This window comes from Phoca vitulina, unplaced genomic scaffold (genome assembly GCF_004348235.1).
Source record: "Phoca vitulina isolate PV1807 unplaced genomic scaffold, GSC_HSeal_1.0 scaffold91, whole genome shotgun sequence".
Lineage (NCBI taxonomy): Eukaryota > Metazoa > Chordata > Mammalia > Carnivora > Phocidae > Phoca > Phoca vitulina.
The window spans coordinates 448,165-463,794 of record NW_022589794.1 but is presented as its reverse complement, the minus strand read 5'-3'; the positions used below and the strand labels follow the sequence as shown (position 1 = coordinate 463,794).

Genomic DNA, 15,630 nt, shown 5'->3' with positions numbered 1-15,630 from the left:
ATGTATGTGTGCATGCGGTGTGCCTGCGCCAGGGGGAGAATGACAGTAGGTTAAGTAAGAATGGAAGAACTTAAGCAGATGGTGGGTACAGTGCACCCTTCTGTTCTTGCTCCTTTTGCTGCTGTGTAGAAATTTCTGTAATAAAAAGTTCTAAAAAAGGGTCCATCCCTGGTAAATTCAACAAATATTTATTGAACACGAGGATGTGTGTTACCCTCTGGGGATGCACTCGTGAACCCCACTTGTCCCTGTCCTCAAGGAGCTCACGACCACGTAGGGTGAGGGCAAGGACAAGCACCAAGTGCATCCCCCTGCACCCGCGCCCCTGCAGGGCCACCTCGAGACCCTCCCGATGAGGACGACTGTATCCCCACTCCTCGACTTGCTTGCGCCACGAGGACAGGAGCAAACATTAAACAAGCACAAGTTCCCAGAAGGCTTTCTCGCCGGTGCTCGCTCTCTCCGGCTGCAGAACCTCACGAGGGACGGCGGAGCAGGTTCACTGAGTCACGCAGATCTTCCAATTACACAACATCAACACAAAAATCCCGCTTGTTCACATGACTGCTGATCTCACCAGGCAGGTCTTTACGCCTGGGGATGCTGCTGACCACAGGGTGCTCTCCGAAGTTCTCATAGTTGCTCAACAATTCAAACATTATCGCCCGTGGTTTTGCTTAATGTGACTGGCTCGATCCACGCGTTTTTAAGAAACTGTCTAACAGATGCCCACATCCGAATCACCAGTTTGCCTGCCAGTTATTCTTTCAGATACAAAATCGTGTGAAGATGTATCTGGTTCAGCTTGCGACTCCAGCACATGAGAGCCTCCAGGTAAATGCCATACCTCATCCAGAATTGCAGCGGAGCTGTATGCACACTTCCTGTGTCATCACACGGAACATTCAGGACACACGTATTCAAAGGTTCATATTTGAGAAAATTGTTCATGGCTTCAAGGAGATCTGAAAGTGATTTTGTTTTTAACTACAAGGGGAGGTGTGAATAATCAAGGATTGGCTCAGATGGGTGCTGCTGCCTTCATTAGGATGAAGGTTGGCGGTTTTACGGAGTTCCCAAAGGTGAGGAAGGCAAACAGTGTGTCTGTGTTACGATGCAAACAGGCTCGCATTGTGGGGGCCCGGGAAGAGAGAGGGATCCCCGTGCTGACACTGCCCAGACAGCCAAACTGGCACAACAGAAAACTGGGAAGCTTGTCATTTGTTATTCTGAGATTTTCAGTTTATAAAATTGCCCTCCAGTTCCTCCCTGGGGAGTGTTTGATGTGAAGAAGGAGGTAGGCGCGATCCGGCCGTAGGGAAGAGTGCGTCCGCACACGCGCAGTGGTCGGAGCCTTGCTCAGGGACCACCGGGCCCACAGAGCACCGCACGCACCCTCGCCCCACACGGCAGTCACCATGCGCTAGATTTTACAGATCGAAATTCTACACGAAGTACAGAACCTGTACAACACCCCGACAGGAATAATGCCAACAAGTGATAAGGGCATATGCGGGGGCACGGCGGATGAGCTGGCCCCGCACGGGGACCCACAGCGTGGGTCGCTGGGCAAAGTGGCCCCTGGGTTGGCTGCTTCTGTTCTGCAGGTGCCAGCCTCACCATGGCTTCCCTCCCTCCCCACTGAGAGCTCAGCTCCCACCAGCTCATCCACCTGCCGCCAAGTCACCACGAGTCAGAGTCAGTAAGGGACCTAACTTATAGAGCTATAAAGTCCTCTTCTGCAAGCTCTTCGGATAAATAGTCCAACCTCGCAAACTACATCTACCACCGAAAAGATCGCTGCTCTCCGTGCATGTGGGGCGGCTGCAACCTTTAGAGCAGAGCCTGGAAATCACCCGTTCTGAGCACGTCAAAAGAAAACAGAACATAAAAGGATTCGGCGATTGGGCTATTTTTGCTGTTCAGCAGCAATATAAAAAAAAAAGTCAAGTCTTAAGAGTATCTACACAAATTAAAAAACCATCAGTATACGGGATGCATCATACACTCTGGTGGCCACAACAGAAACACTGTCCGTTCCCATCCAAGTGCCACGCAGCCCTCACCCCTGCCGCCTCCCCAGCTGCCCCCGCCGCCTCCCCAGCTGCCCCCGCCGCCTCCCCAGCTCAGCCAGCATGACAGCAAAATCAACACGTACCCACTGTGTCTGCGCCGCTTCCTTCATCGACTCTGTGAAAGCGACAGCAAATCTAGTAAGATGAACAAAAATAAGGAAAACAATTAGGGCAGAATTCAATTAACGTAACTAGGGAACAGCTCTTTGGAACAAATTGTGAGAGACAAGGTAAGAAGCTGAATTTCAAGTGCCATCCATCTTCATCACGTGCGGTCAGCGGCCCTCCGGTTCAATCTCCACTCACATCAAAACAAGTTGTGTATGCACGAAATAAACACCTGGAGCTCCACATTTCAGTTTTTTGTTGTTGTTCCTTCCATGCAAGGTCAGAGAAGCAGGGAAAAAGTCAGAAAGCCAGATGCAGGGGAGAGGCAGAGGATTTAGTTAATCCACTCGGAACATCCAAGGACTGGCTCTCCGGTCCACTGGCTTCAGCGGGAAGGCTGGGCTAAGGTATTCAAAATTCACTGAATGCACATGGATCAGGAATGTTAATGTGTACGTTCATCAAACAATGGCTGTTTCCAGCAGTAGGGCCGGATACACATGGGATGAACCAGGAACGTCCTATGGTGGCCAGGTGGTGAGAAATTGCCCGAAACTGGTGAGGGCAGGCTGGGAGGACACCAGAGTCAGCTCACAGCATCTCCCGTGGCCAAGGCGGGCACGATTTAGTGCCCAAATACATCACAGTGATGGGTATCCCATAGAGTAAAATAAAATAAATACCCATGTGTCCATAGTGATCTACACAAAGAAGTGACTAGCACATGGGGCCAACAGGAACAGCTCTTCCTTTCAGAATTCCAGGGAATAAATGCAGAAGGAGTAGTGGAAATGGAAAATCACCACAAGGCAGACTCCACAGTAACAGTGGTCATGGCCAAGAAGCCGTAACGGTCGATTCCTTCCCACCCCGAAGGGTGGGCTCCTTCCTGGAGGAGCCCCCCTTCCCCTGCCTGTCTTCTCCGAGCCTTCCCTCCCCACCACCTTCCACCCATCCCCACCAGTCATTCACATGCCCCGGATTTAAGGAGGAATGAATGGAGGAATGAGGAAACCTCTTGTCCTCTGTGTGGGCGTGACAAAGAGGGGTGGGGAGGCACCGAGGGCATCACCCCTCGCACCGGGGCCGCCTTCACCCCCTGTGCCCCACACGCAGCTGGTGCGGGCCGACCCAGCGGTGATGGGTGCGCCCGCATCCCTCGTGAGACGCTCCCCGAGCCCCTGGACGTGGGCAGGGAGCGCGAACAAACTATTCTGAGCCAGAGCTACGGCGTAATGCAAGGACAGTGCAGGGACCTTCCTTCGTGGGAAACCGTGAGGCGCCGCGGTTCCTCGTGCCCAGGGAATTCAACGCCCAATGGATATTTCCTGTTACTCTTTTCTACCAGGACTAACACCACCGCCATGACTTCCGCGAGGGGTTCGAGCACCCCATGTGGCCAGCGAACAGACTACTGGACAGCTTCAAACCTATAGAAAAGAAAAGAGAAAAGAGGAGACCCCAAAAGTAGAGAAAAACTGGGGAGCACGGAATAAGGTCAGTGACAGGAGGATCATGCCTTTCACCCCATAACAGCGTTTCTAGATAAATGCACAGCGCAGCCTGAGGATGGCTCATGGAAGGTTGATCCGCTCCTTTGGCAAGCACGACCACCTCCCCATGCCTGCCCCACGTGGGCTGGGATGTCACTCTGTGCGCTGTGACTCCCCCAGCCCCTGGAGTCCTGCCTGGCACCCAGCAGGCAGGCAAAAATGCCCACAGACTGAATAAATGAACAAGCGCACGGATGGGAGTCCTGCCTTACATTCCAACCGGACGCGGGTCAGAGCGAGGGAAGAAGGAAGAGCAGGTGCGTGGGGCTGGCCGCAGAAGAGGGAGCTCGGGCACCCTCGCCCAGCAGCTGCGGTTACTGTCCCCAGCCCGTCACCCTTTCCACCGGCATGCCCCGTTCGCTCCGGACCAGGCATCGGGGATCTGCGGCCCGGCTGAAGACCAGAGGGGCAATGAGAGCCCCGGAGAGGCCTTCATCAGGAAGAGTGCACGCGTACACATTTCGGGAGTCAGTGGGCGGACTGAGTGAGCTTGCTCATTTCCGTTTATCCTGGAGAGGCAGGTAACATGTTCGTCCCTACGGCCCCTCCCTACAGAGACCCTGGCCCTGGGTTTATACCCACCTACTTAGGAGATAACCGATAAGAGGGTTTCTGACCCCACAATCCTCAGAAAATAAAGAAATTAAAAACAGCACATTTCTTACCAAAAAATGTAAAACTACCACTTTTGCCCTGTGGGATGAATATTGCCATTTCAAAACGTGCTCAACTTTCACATGTGATTTTGTTGGTCAAAAACATCTTTAGGAACAACTGTATGAAATGACTGATACTGAGCCATTTTGACCTATAATTTCACATGGTCTAACCTGTCATGTGCTATATATTTCCTATTTGTGAAACTATTTCTTAGGCAATTTATTTCATATAAACTCTCTTTTGCTCATTTGTGGGCAATACTAAATTTTTCTAAGGTGCACCCGGATGATCCTTCACAAAACAACCTCCACAAGTTTCAAACTCCTTACCTAATTTGGTATTCATAATTACCAAATACTTATCATATTATAATACAAGCCAAAAAGCTGATGCTGAAGTAATTTCAATACTATACCATACAGAAAAAAAGTTTTAAATACAAAAAAAGTTCAAAAATATACCTCATAAGAAAAATGTAACTACTTAAAAGTATTTGATTAAAAATGAAACTCATTATAAAGCGAGACAAGTTCAATACTTTATTTTACAGAAAAGTATGCTGTATGCTGTCCGACAAGAAATCTATGATTCATCTGACTTCCCTGCCCACTGACTTCAATCAATACTCCTCCCAAATGAAAATCAATGTGTTTTAATAACAACACAATGAATAATGCTAACAATAATACCATAAGATGAATTCATTCAGTATCGTTTCTACCTAGCAGAATTATTTCCCTTCCGTAAGACGGTGCAAACTGCATGAATCAAAAGGTAATTAATTTTCAGAGTCTAAGAGCAACAACATCGAGAAAACCTATCATGACAGATCACGTTTCAAGATCGACCCAAACTCTGTCTACCTTTGTTTACTGTAATTCTCTCTCTCCATCTGACGTGCACACTCGCGCACTCACGCGTGCACACTCTCTATTTGGACAAGGTTGTATGGCCACATTTATGATATCCCACAGTAGCCCTAGTTTTCAGGAGCAAGACTGACTCCCGCCTTAGGAAAAGGGGATGGGGTTGCCTTGGGCTGCACCCTAGAACCTGGAGTGCGTCCTTTGTAAAGGATCAGGAATGCTCCAGGGACGGAAAGACGCAGAGTTCTGGATTCCCTGACCACGCTTCTCAACCGTGAGAGGCTTAGAGATGAGCCACAGACATTTCATGGTTGGCCATTTATTGGGGGGCACGGGAGCAACCTGAATGTCCATGGACAGACAAATGGGTAAAGAAAGTGTAGTAAACACATACACTGGAATATTATTGAGCCTTGAAGAAAGAGGAAATCCTGCCATTTGCAACCACACGGATGAACCTGGAGGACATGATGCTCAGCGAAGTGAGCCAGACATAGAAGGACAAATATTGTATGATCCCACTGATGTGAGAATCTAAAATAGTCCAACTCCTAGAAGCAGACAGTAGGATGGTGGTGGCCAGGAGCCGGGGGAGACAGGAACAGGAAGAGATTCATCCAAGGGCACAAAGTTTCACTTGTACAAGGTGGGTAGGTCCTGGAGACCTCCTGGAGCCTACAGTTAACGATGCTGTAACATACACTTAGGAATGTGCAAAGAGGATAGATTTCATGTTACGTGCTCTTATCATGACAATAATAACGAAGAGGGTGGGTGGAAGCTCTCGGAGGGGATAGAGGTGTTTATGCCACAGACCCTGATGATGGTTTCACCGACGGGGACTCATCTTCAAACTCATCGAGCTGTATACATACATTAAATACAGCTCTTTGCATGTCAGTCATGCCTCAACCAAGTGTTTTTTTTTTAAATAACTAATAAAGCAGTTTGTCCACATCAAAAAAAAAAAAAATTGATCGCCTGCTTTGTATTGTTTTGGGTTTTTTTTTTTTTACAATGATTCAAAAATTTACAAGAGCTGAAAGGTTGAGGTCTTGGTAAACTTTGGATTCAGGGTGATTCCACGGTCAGGTAAGACTTGCTCTGTGGCCCGGGAGGGACGGACCACATGGCACCATCTCGACCCTTCCGTGGACTCACCCCAGGAAGCCTGCCAGTCGCCTCTTCACTGATGAACAGAAGAGCTCTTGGCTTTAGGCCCACGTGACTATTTGGGTTTTGTTTTGACTTCTTTTTAAACAACTTTCATATGGACATAGAGGATTTCTATACTGTTATTATTATGTTAAGTATTATCATTATCTTCGTGATACAGAGGAATGGGGGTGATTTTCCCCCCGCCTGTCCTTCTAGTTCACAGTGCTGTACAAATACGATTTTCTAAGTATGCCCGGACAAGGGCAATGTTGGGGAGTGCAGCTCTGGGTTCTGGACTGGGGCAGCAATCCCCACCCCGGGGGCTAGAAACGTGATCGACTGCAGCTGCAGCGGCCAGCAGGTGTCGCCGACGAGCAGTGACCAGCTGGGCGCGGGGACGTGCAGCAGGGCCCCCACGATGACGGACTGTGCTGCCCCAAATGCCCACAGTGACCCCCTCCCAGACGGTTTTACAGAGCTCAGAAATCCACGGAGCTCAGAGCCAGGCCCCAAACATTCGAGAGTCGATGCTGACGCCTGTGCTCGAGGAGCCGGAGTCGGGGTGTGCTGTTCTCTAAGTGGACCACAGTGCGGCGCCTTCCACCCGGCAGGACTGCTAAGGAGGCTGGCCCAAAGTGAACTGTCGCTGAACAGTTATTCCCGTGCAATAACTTGTTTACCGTGACCCTTCGTGGCAAAATTAAAATGTGCAAATGAAAGGAAAAAATGAAATGAGAAAAAGAGACTGGCTTTATTATGGTAAGATGGGACTCCCCCAAACGGCAGCCTTCCTAATCTTTTGGTTTCAGCGAACTTCCCCCAAATGCTTAACTCCTGTGAGGTTCTCATCAGCATTACCTGGCTTCTTCGAGGACCTTTCCCATCACTTCATTTTTTTCTCTCTGGTTAACATCTTCATTCAAATCAGTTCCACCAAAGATGATTCCAAAAGGGATTCCATGACCTGCAAGATTATGACAGTTAACGAAGCAGAGCGTAGCTTTGGAAACAGCCCTCACCATCCCGTCCCAGAGCAAATGCGAAACCGTGTTCCCTCAGCTTGGGGGACCGTGTTTTGGTGTTTGTTTCATTTTATCCAGCTTACCTGAGCAGCAGAATAGGAATCACTGTTATACACAACATGACATGGGGATTAATCATGTCAGACCACCGGTGCCAGCACCATTTAAAATCAATTAGCTTTACATTTTAACAAATGAAAAATAGTGCTGGCCACCATCTATCAAAACCAAGCTGACTGCTCCCGGGAAATGGGCATCTATGACACAAAAAGAGCAGGTTAAATGCAGCCCGGCTGGGGCTCCCGGCAGCAGGTGCCGTGCTCTCGAGGGCGCCCAGGCCACGAGCACTTCAGGGAGCATGCAGCTCTCTGTCCTGCGAGCCACACACAGTGCGTGTGACGTGTGGGAGCAAGTCTGTTCTGTGCCGGTGACAGGCTTAGTCGAGGGAGGTTGGTGAGCACAGACGAGTGAGGCATCAGGCGTGCACAGATCGAGCTAAGTGATGTGCTCAGCAGAAGCCACTCCATAGGGACTTCCAAAGGTCAACCAAAAATTTCAAGAGACGCTGGCTGGCAAACCACCAAGTAGACCAGACCTAAGAGGAGCGTTCATACTGGGCTTTCTCGAACGAGCCATCCCTCCTGAGATTCAGTAGGTCACTCAAAGGGTACTCTTCTTTCCTTTTATCTGCCTTATAATTATTCCTGTCAATGCAAATGAGCAGATTCTCTTTTTTCTCTCTGGTGAGCTGGCTCTTCCCAGGAATCTGATGGCTACGAATTCAGCATCTAGATACTAAAGCCCACAGGCACAGCGAGGCTGCTAGGGAGAGCAGAAGATGGGAGACAACTCAGATGCATCGGTGAAGACCAGCCTTTAAAAAAAAAAAAAAAATGGAAGCATATGGGGTTGTGTGTATGTGTACACGGACCTGAAAAGACTGAAAAAAAATCTACCACATGAGAAAAATCAAGGGCAAGCTGGTTAACACAGTATTCATGTATTGTGTAAAAACAATAAACATCCATATATGTGTGTGTATATATATATATAAATTCAGTGAATGAATACGCAGCACACGGGGATGTTGAGCGACAGTGAACGGGTTTAGCATGTGGGACCGACACGAATCTCTGGGGGCCGGAGGGAGGTGCGAGGTGGGAAGAATAATGACCCCCAAAGATGTCTGTTCCTAATTCCTGGATCCTAGGAATGTTTCAGGGGAAAGGCAAATTAGACTATTTAGAATTGAGGGTGCCAGTCCGCTAACCCTGAAGGGGAGAGATTATCCTGGACCATCCAGGTGGGGCGGTGTAATCACGGGGTCCTTACACGTGGAGGAGGCAGGCAGAGGAGGAGCTCCCCAAGCTGCCGTGTCGGGCCGGGGGGGACTGGCCCGGCCAGTGCGGACTCTGAGGATGGGAGGGGCCGTGAACCGGGGAGTGTGGGTCCCTCCATGAGGCGGAAAATAAGGAAGCGGATTTGCCACAGAAGCCTCCACGAAGAAACAGTCCCGCCAGCATCTTGGTTTTAGCCACGGAAGACCCCCTTCCGCTTCCGGCCTCGAGCTACAGGACAATAGACGTGCGTCTTATGCACTGGGTTTGTGGTGAATCGTGACAGTGCAGTAGGAAACTAATACAGCACCCCCCCCCCTAAAAACTGCCAGTTTAGGAAAATTAGGGTCAGGAAAATCGCAGAAAAAGCCTTTTGCCAGTGAACTCTCCAAAGACAGAACAGTAGCCACCAGAAAGATCTACACCGAGCATCACAGACGCTGCTCCGAGGCGACGAGAACGTTCAGTAATTAAGTGAGCGGCCTGCCTACTGGCAACCGCTCAAATACATCAGCTCAAACTGAGTGAGAAAAAACGTCAGACTTTGACTCCAGACCATCCTGGGTCAGAACCTGGTTCTCCACTTGGAAAACGCACGGCTTTGAGCGAGTCACCAGGGTTCTCTGAACCTCGGCCAGCTCGTCTGTGAAGCGGAGGTCAAGCTAACTAGCTGACTTACTCGTGCGCTTCAGTGACTCCCTGTGTACGACGCACAGACACAGGACGGACTGTATGTGATGCTGGTGTCACCGTGCTTTCTGCCGAACACGTTTTTAAATATATAAATCCAGAGGCTCTCTGAATTAAATTAGCACTCGGAGGAATGGAATGTGGGATATTTCATTTGCTTTCCTATTTTTTCAATATTCATTCTATTGATGAGAAAACAAAGCTTTAAATAAGTAGCGTGTTTGTCTTTTTTTTTTTTTTTTAAAGATCCTATTCATTTATTTGACAGAGAGAGACACAGTGAGAGAGGGAACACAAGCAGGGGGAGTGGGAGAGGGAGAAGCAGGCTTCCCGCGGAGCAGGGAGCCCGATGCGGGGCTCGATCCCAGGAACCTGGGATCATGACCCGAGCCGAAGGCAGACGCCTAATCGACTGAGCCACCCAGGCGCCCAGTAGCGTGTTAGTCTTAATGGCAATGCATTCATAATTATGAGTGGAAAATTCTAGAAGTCCTCTGCTATAGAATGATGCATATAAAATGTCTGCAAACTCCTACTGACCCTTCAAAACCTCACTCAGGCAGGCCCTCCTCTCTGAAGGCTTCTCCGGGTCCATCGGAAGTAAATCCCCCTACTCTGATGCCACGCTACATATCATAGGCTTTAGGATTGATTTGTAGACTGGAAAATCCTCGAGAACAGGCACCGTGGCTTATTAATTTTGTACCCCTTGCTCCTGATACAATGCCTGCTACAAGTTAAATCTTCAAACAGCCTTTGTGGAAATGAACTGAGCCTGAAAAGTGGTCTACAAACTACTTTCCAAGCGCATTTACTCGGAGCCACCCAAGCAACTGGTCCTATTTCATCAATCAGTGCCTCTGCTGAAAATTTGTCATTCCCAGAAGTCTGCTGAGAAAAAACATCACCGTCTCCTGAACCTGGCTCCTTAATCAGCCACCTGACTCCACCTGCTTCCTCAGCAGGTTCAAGCCTGAAGCCGATTCTCAATGAGAAACAGAAAGAGCTTCATGAAAGCGCTTCTCATCCAGTTTTCGGCCAACGTCGGATCACTGGGCACGTTTTCTTTGTGTGCCATTTAGGGCAGATGAAGGAGAGCCCAGGAAGCATCCTGCACGGGAGCAGTCTTCTATTACATTTTAGACAGGGATAGCTACGAAGTTCTCTTCCCATGCACTTGAAAGACTGGTGGGTGTACTCGTCGAACACCTTTCACAGACATGTCCAAGAGGGAAGAACACATGCAACGTGTTACTTCAAAGTTAATATGGTAATTGGTCCATGACTTAAATAAAACATTAAGATTCATATTTAGAAAAAAAAATACTTGCATTGTACCTGCAAAATAGCTACAATAAATATTAATATTATTACAGTGCTATTTCTCATCACTTGAATATTCTTCTTAGCAATTTTATGTACTTAATTATTCACTCAGAAAATACTGGTTTTAAAAAGAAAAGCAAGCTTCCATTTGTCCATGCCGTTAAGGTTTTATTTAGATATATTTACTATGCACAGACATGTAAGTGCGGCCAGTTATTAATTGCCAATATGTACCTGCAGTAAAAATGCACAGATACGTCCTGTGGGGAGGCCGTGCCGCACTTAGAAAATCCTAAAGCGAACGGGCTCTGTGGACGCCTGCTCATCACAACGTCGTTTCCAGTTGAGGGGGGAAGTGGAAACAGGATATGACTGTTCCTAGTCATGTGTCAAAGACCATTCAGTGACGGGGGAGATGTTCCTAACATCCGTAGGTAAGACAGGCTGCTAAACGGTGGTATGGTCGCGATTTTAGAAATACAGCCACAAATTGCAGAGAAAGGTAGAATGTCAGACCAGCATCCATGGTGCTTAGCCCAGGAAGCATTAATTAATATTTCTTTAAAAGAAGTTGCAAGTTTATATTGTAAGAGTGGATCTTTTTTCTGTAAATTTAATTTTGAAGAAAAACACAAAATCGGTAAAACCGAATACGTCCAGGAAACAGCGGGCACATCTGGGTAGTGAAACTCAAGGGGCTCTATTGCCTTCTTTGTACTTGTGGGAAGTTTCCAAATTATGTAACTTTTTATGTAACTTTTTTTTAAATCATTAAATGCTCTATATTTTAATATAGTTTCATCTAGGGGCGCCTGGGTGGTGCAGTCGGTTAAGTGTCCGACTCTTAGTTTTGGCTCAGGTTGTGATCTTAAGGTCGTGAGATCGAGCCCCGCGTCGGGCTCTGCGCTGAGCATGGAGTCGGCTTGAGATTCTCTCCCTCTGCCCCTCCCGCTCATGCTCTCTCCCTCTCTAAAATAAATCTTAAAAAAAATATATCTTTAAAATCTGTAATAGTTGAATCCATGGAAGACTTAGAAACGTCGGAAATCACGCCCCGCCGGCTGTCAGCACAGGGCAGCTCAGCGTAGGGAACGGAGAGGACAGAGGCCCCTCGACGCGTCGGGTGAGAATCACAAGGTGTGCAGCACCTTCTCTACCTGCCGATGGCGGTGGTGATGCTGTTCATGGCTGGCTGCTCAGGGAGAGGGTGCTTTCAAAGAGATGAGCCTGAGGAATACGTAAAGACCATGGAGACAACAACCGGGAATAAACAGAAGTGGAACTAAGTTTACTAACAGTGGTGCTGCTTCGGGTCCTGGCATTTGTTAGACCAAAGCAGGAAGACCCGGTCCCCTCGTGCCACGGGTTCTAGAGAAGGCTTCTCCCCTCCTACCACTTGTGAGAGAGGCAAAGCTTTAGGTGACTTTGTGCTTTTCCTCCATTTAGTTGAAGCAAAGGCCAAGAAATGGTAAAAATGGAGAAAAACTGGACTTTGGAGGAGAAAACCCGGTGATGTGACCAGAGCGAGAGGAAACAGGTCCTTCCGTCTGTTGGTTGAGCACCGACCGGACTGACCTTTCTGGGGGGCAGCTTGTCCCTGTCAATCCCAATGAAAAATACACAGTCCTCTAGCCACAGGTTATTCGAGGAATTTAATCCACCAAAATCCCCCCAGAATGAAGTAAAAAATACAATCAAACTTGCTGTGGCTTTACCTGCAATAGCAAAACCTGAGACAGATTTTTAATAAACACGGTGCGGTCTTCTGGTGGAATACCACACAGCCAGGAAAAAAGGCAGGAGGAGCTCTGCTGATTTGGAAAGCTCGCTCAGCTATGTACTTACAGCGTCGTCCCGTTTGTGGACATAGACCATACTCCACGGGTATGTATGCAAGACATTAAAAACACGCAGTTTGATGGACAATAATACACCTGATGGTGAACAGATTTCATCAACCCCAGTGCCTGAAGCCTTGTGACTGCAAAACAGACCTACAACGGTCAGTGACAACCTCGTAAAGACTTCCAGGAGCTTTAAGAGCTACGAACAGCACCTTGGCCCCTACACTTCCTTCCTATTTTGACATCGACCTCAGACTCTGTTTCCCAGGACACTTGCAACAGAATCCGAAGTCATACCTGTTCAGAGGAAAAGAGCTCTTGGGAGTAAGACTTTCACGAACACCATCCCCACTGATAGAAGACAGTTTGTGCTGATGGTTCAAGCGGGGTTGCAAAGATAAGGAGGCACAGGTAGATTCTCAGAGGTTCCTAAGCTAAGACGTCCATACAGAGATATTCGCTGCCATGACTGTGGGGGAAAAACATGGAAGGCAACTCCAATGTCCCTTAATCGAAGCCTGGTAAGATGATGGGTGCTCCCACGCTTGGAAGGTTACGCAAGCATTGACAGAATGAGGTAGATCTGTGCATGTGCGGCTGCAGAGAAATCTGCAGATGCATCGTGGTAAAAAGCAAGACACTGACTATTTATAGCATGCTCCCACTCATGTTTTTTTTTAAAGGAGGAGATACGTACAAATATGTGCCTGGGCTTACATGGAGGGCAGCGCCTGGCGGTCAAGCTCAGTGAGGTCCCCTCCCAATCCCCAGAGGGCTGATTGGTGTAAGCAGGAGATGCTCTGGAACCTAGGGCTTCCAAGGATGGGTCATAATAGGCCAATCAGCTTCCAGGGCGCTCTCTCTTCGATGGCTCTCTCTTGGAGAAGCCGGCTGCCATGTCTTGAGGACACTCAGCAACCTCGGCAGAGGCCCATGTGGTGAGAAGCTGGGGCCTCCTGCTGACAGCAGGTGGCCCATGTGGGACCAGTCAGGCCTCCAGATGACGCAGCCTCCGCTGGAGCACATCCTACGTGGTCTTGACTACAACCTCACCCGAGACCCTGGGACAGAATCAGCACAGCTGCTTCTGAATTCCAGATCCACGGAAACTATTACATATAAACGCATTGCTACAAGTCGCTCACTTTCGGGGGTAATTTGTTATATAATGACAGATAACTAGCACAGTCCCTATAATACATTTCCAGGAGAATACACAAGGGAATGATAACTAGTTGTCTCCGGGGATAACAAATTAGACAGCTGGAATGAGAAGTGGGACGAAGGTTTCCTTTTTGTTCTTGATCATTTAGTTACACTCACTCTGTGCTGGGGGGAGATTGAAGTGTGCATGTAGCAGCTTAGGTTTTAAAAACAGCACCTTGTCCGATGTGCCCAGGCAGGAAGCGAGCATGCAGTGAGGCCCCAGCCGGTGAAGCCCCAGGTCCCTGTTGGGGGCAGGAGGTGGGAGGGAGCAGGAAGAGGAAGCGAGGCAGAAAGTCACCTTTAGCAATGAGACTGCCGAAAATTTCCGAGGCTTGGCACATTCTGCTGACGGGAGCTGTGATGACCGTAGATCATTTTGGCCCTCAGATGACATCCCGCCACCCAAAATGTGATTGCCACCGCCATGTCAGTTAATTCACGTTTGGGTAAAGGCACTCACTGGTCAGCTGCAACGCAAGCAATGTCTCCTGCCTTCACCTGGTGCCTCTGTGCTTTCACGGAAGTCACATCAGCCTCGGAGTGTTAAGAAGAAAGAGCCCCCAGCTGTAGCTGAAGTCCAAACAACGACTGCGCACATGTCCTTTCAGCGACCGAGGGAACCATGTTTTAAGGTCCCCGGTGGATTGATTAGTGAAGTTTTTAAGAGAGAGAGTACTGTTGTTCAACTTCACTCTTTACTACTAGTGAAGAGCTCATACGCTGTGAAGTTGCATCGAATACTTTGCAGTTTGGGGTGCCTGGTTGGCTCAGCCTGAGGGCATTGGACTCTGGGTTTTTTTTTTTTTTTATTTAAATTAAATTTAGTTAGCATAGAGTGTATTATTAGTTCCGGGGGCAGAATTTAGTGACTCATCAGTTTCGTATCGTCACCCAGGTACCCCATCCCCCCTCCCCTCCAGCAACCCTCAGTTTGTTTGCTGTGATTAAGAGTCTCTTATGGTTTGCCTCCCTCTCTGTTTTCATCTTATTTTTCCTTTCCTTTCCCTATGTTCATCTGTTTTCTTTCTTAAATCCCACATAGGACTGAGATCATACGATAATTGTCTTTCTCTGACTGACTTACTTCGCTCAGCATAATACCCTCCAGTTCCATCCACGTCGTTGCAAATGGCAGGATCTCAGGGTTCCGAGCGCAAGTACCATGTTGGATGTAGAGCTTACTTAAAAAAAATACACACTTTGCCGGCTTGGGTCAAGTAGCGATGTGAATCATTTCCGTGCGGTGGTGATGGTTAACGCTGTGTTTGAGCTCGGGGACAACCCGACAGCCGGTAAACCATTATTTCTGCGTGTGTCTGTGGGGGTGTTTCCGGCTGAGATTAGCATTTGAATTGGCAGACTGAGGGAGGAAGGTGGCCGCCCTCACTGCGGCAAGTGGGTGTTACCCCATCTGCTCAAGGCCTCGGGAGCAGGAGGGCAAGGCTGAGCCGAGACATCCGTGCTGCCCGTGCCAGCTCCCAGCTCTCCGGCTTTCCGACTCAAACAGCGACTGACACCAGCAGCCCCCGATTCTCAGGCCTTCAGATCCGGACGGAAAGGGTTCCCAGCTTGCAGAGGGCAGGCCGCGAGACTTCTGGGCCTCCGTCGTCGCGTAAGCCCATCTCGGTGATAAATCTCCTCTTCTGCGTGTCCTCCTGGGCTCGTGTCTCTGGAGAGCCCTGACTAATGCCCCGGAGGGCCCGTCGCACGTGACCCTGCTCCGCAGCTAACCTAGCAACCTAATTTCTACTCTCCATGAAATCACCCACTCAAATCCCAGCTCCT

General features: G+C 48.8%; 1 protein-coding gene across 4 annotated transcripts in view; it reads right to left on the bottom strand.

Moving 5' to 3' along the window:
* Positions 1-15,630, bottom strand: part of GLT1D1 (glycosyltransferase 1 domain containing 1) — a 77,599-nt gene that overhangs the window by 48,957 nt on the left and 13,012 nt on the right. For all 4 annotated transcript variants that reach the window (XR_004298356.1, XM_032396398.1, XM_032396399.1 and 1 more), the window contains exons 3-4: positions 7,279-7,384; positions 2,159-2,210 (exon numbers count right to left, since the gene is read on the bottom strand). Coding sequence is in view for 3 of the 4 variants with exons in the window: in XM_032396398.1 (XP_032252289.1) it covers positions 2,159-2,210; positions 7,279-7,384 (158 nt within the window). In the remaining variant the exon portion in view is untranslated. The remainder of the gene's footprint in view (positions 1-2,158; positions 2,211-7,278; positions 7,385-15,630) is intronic.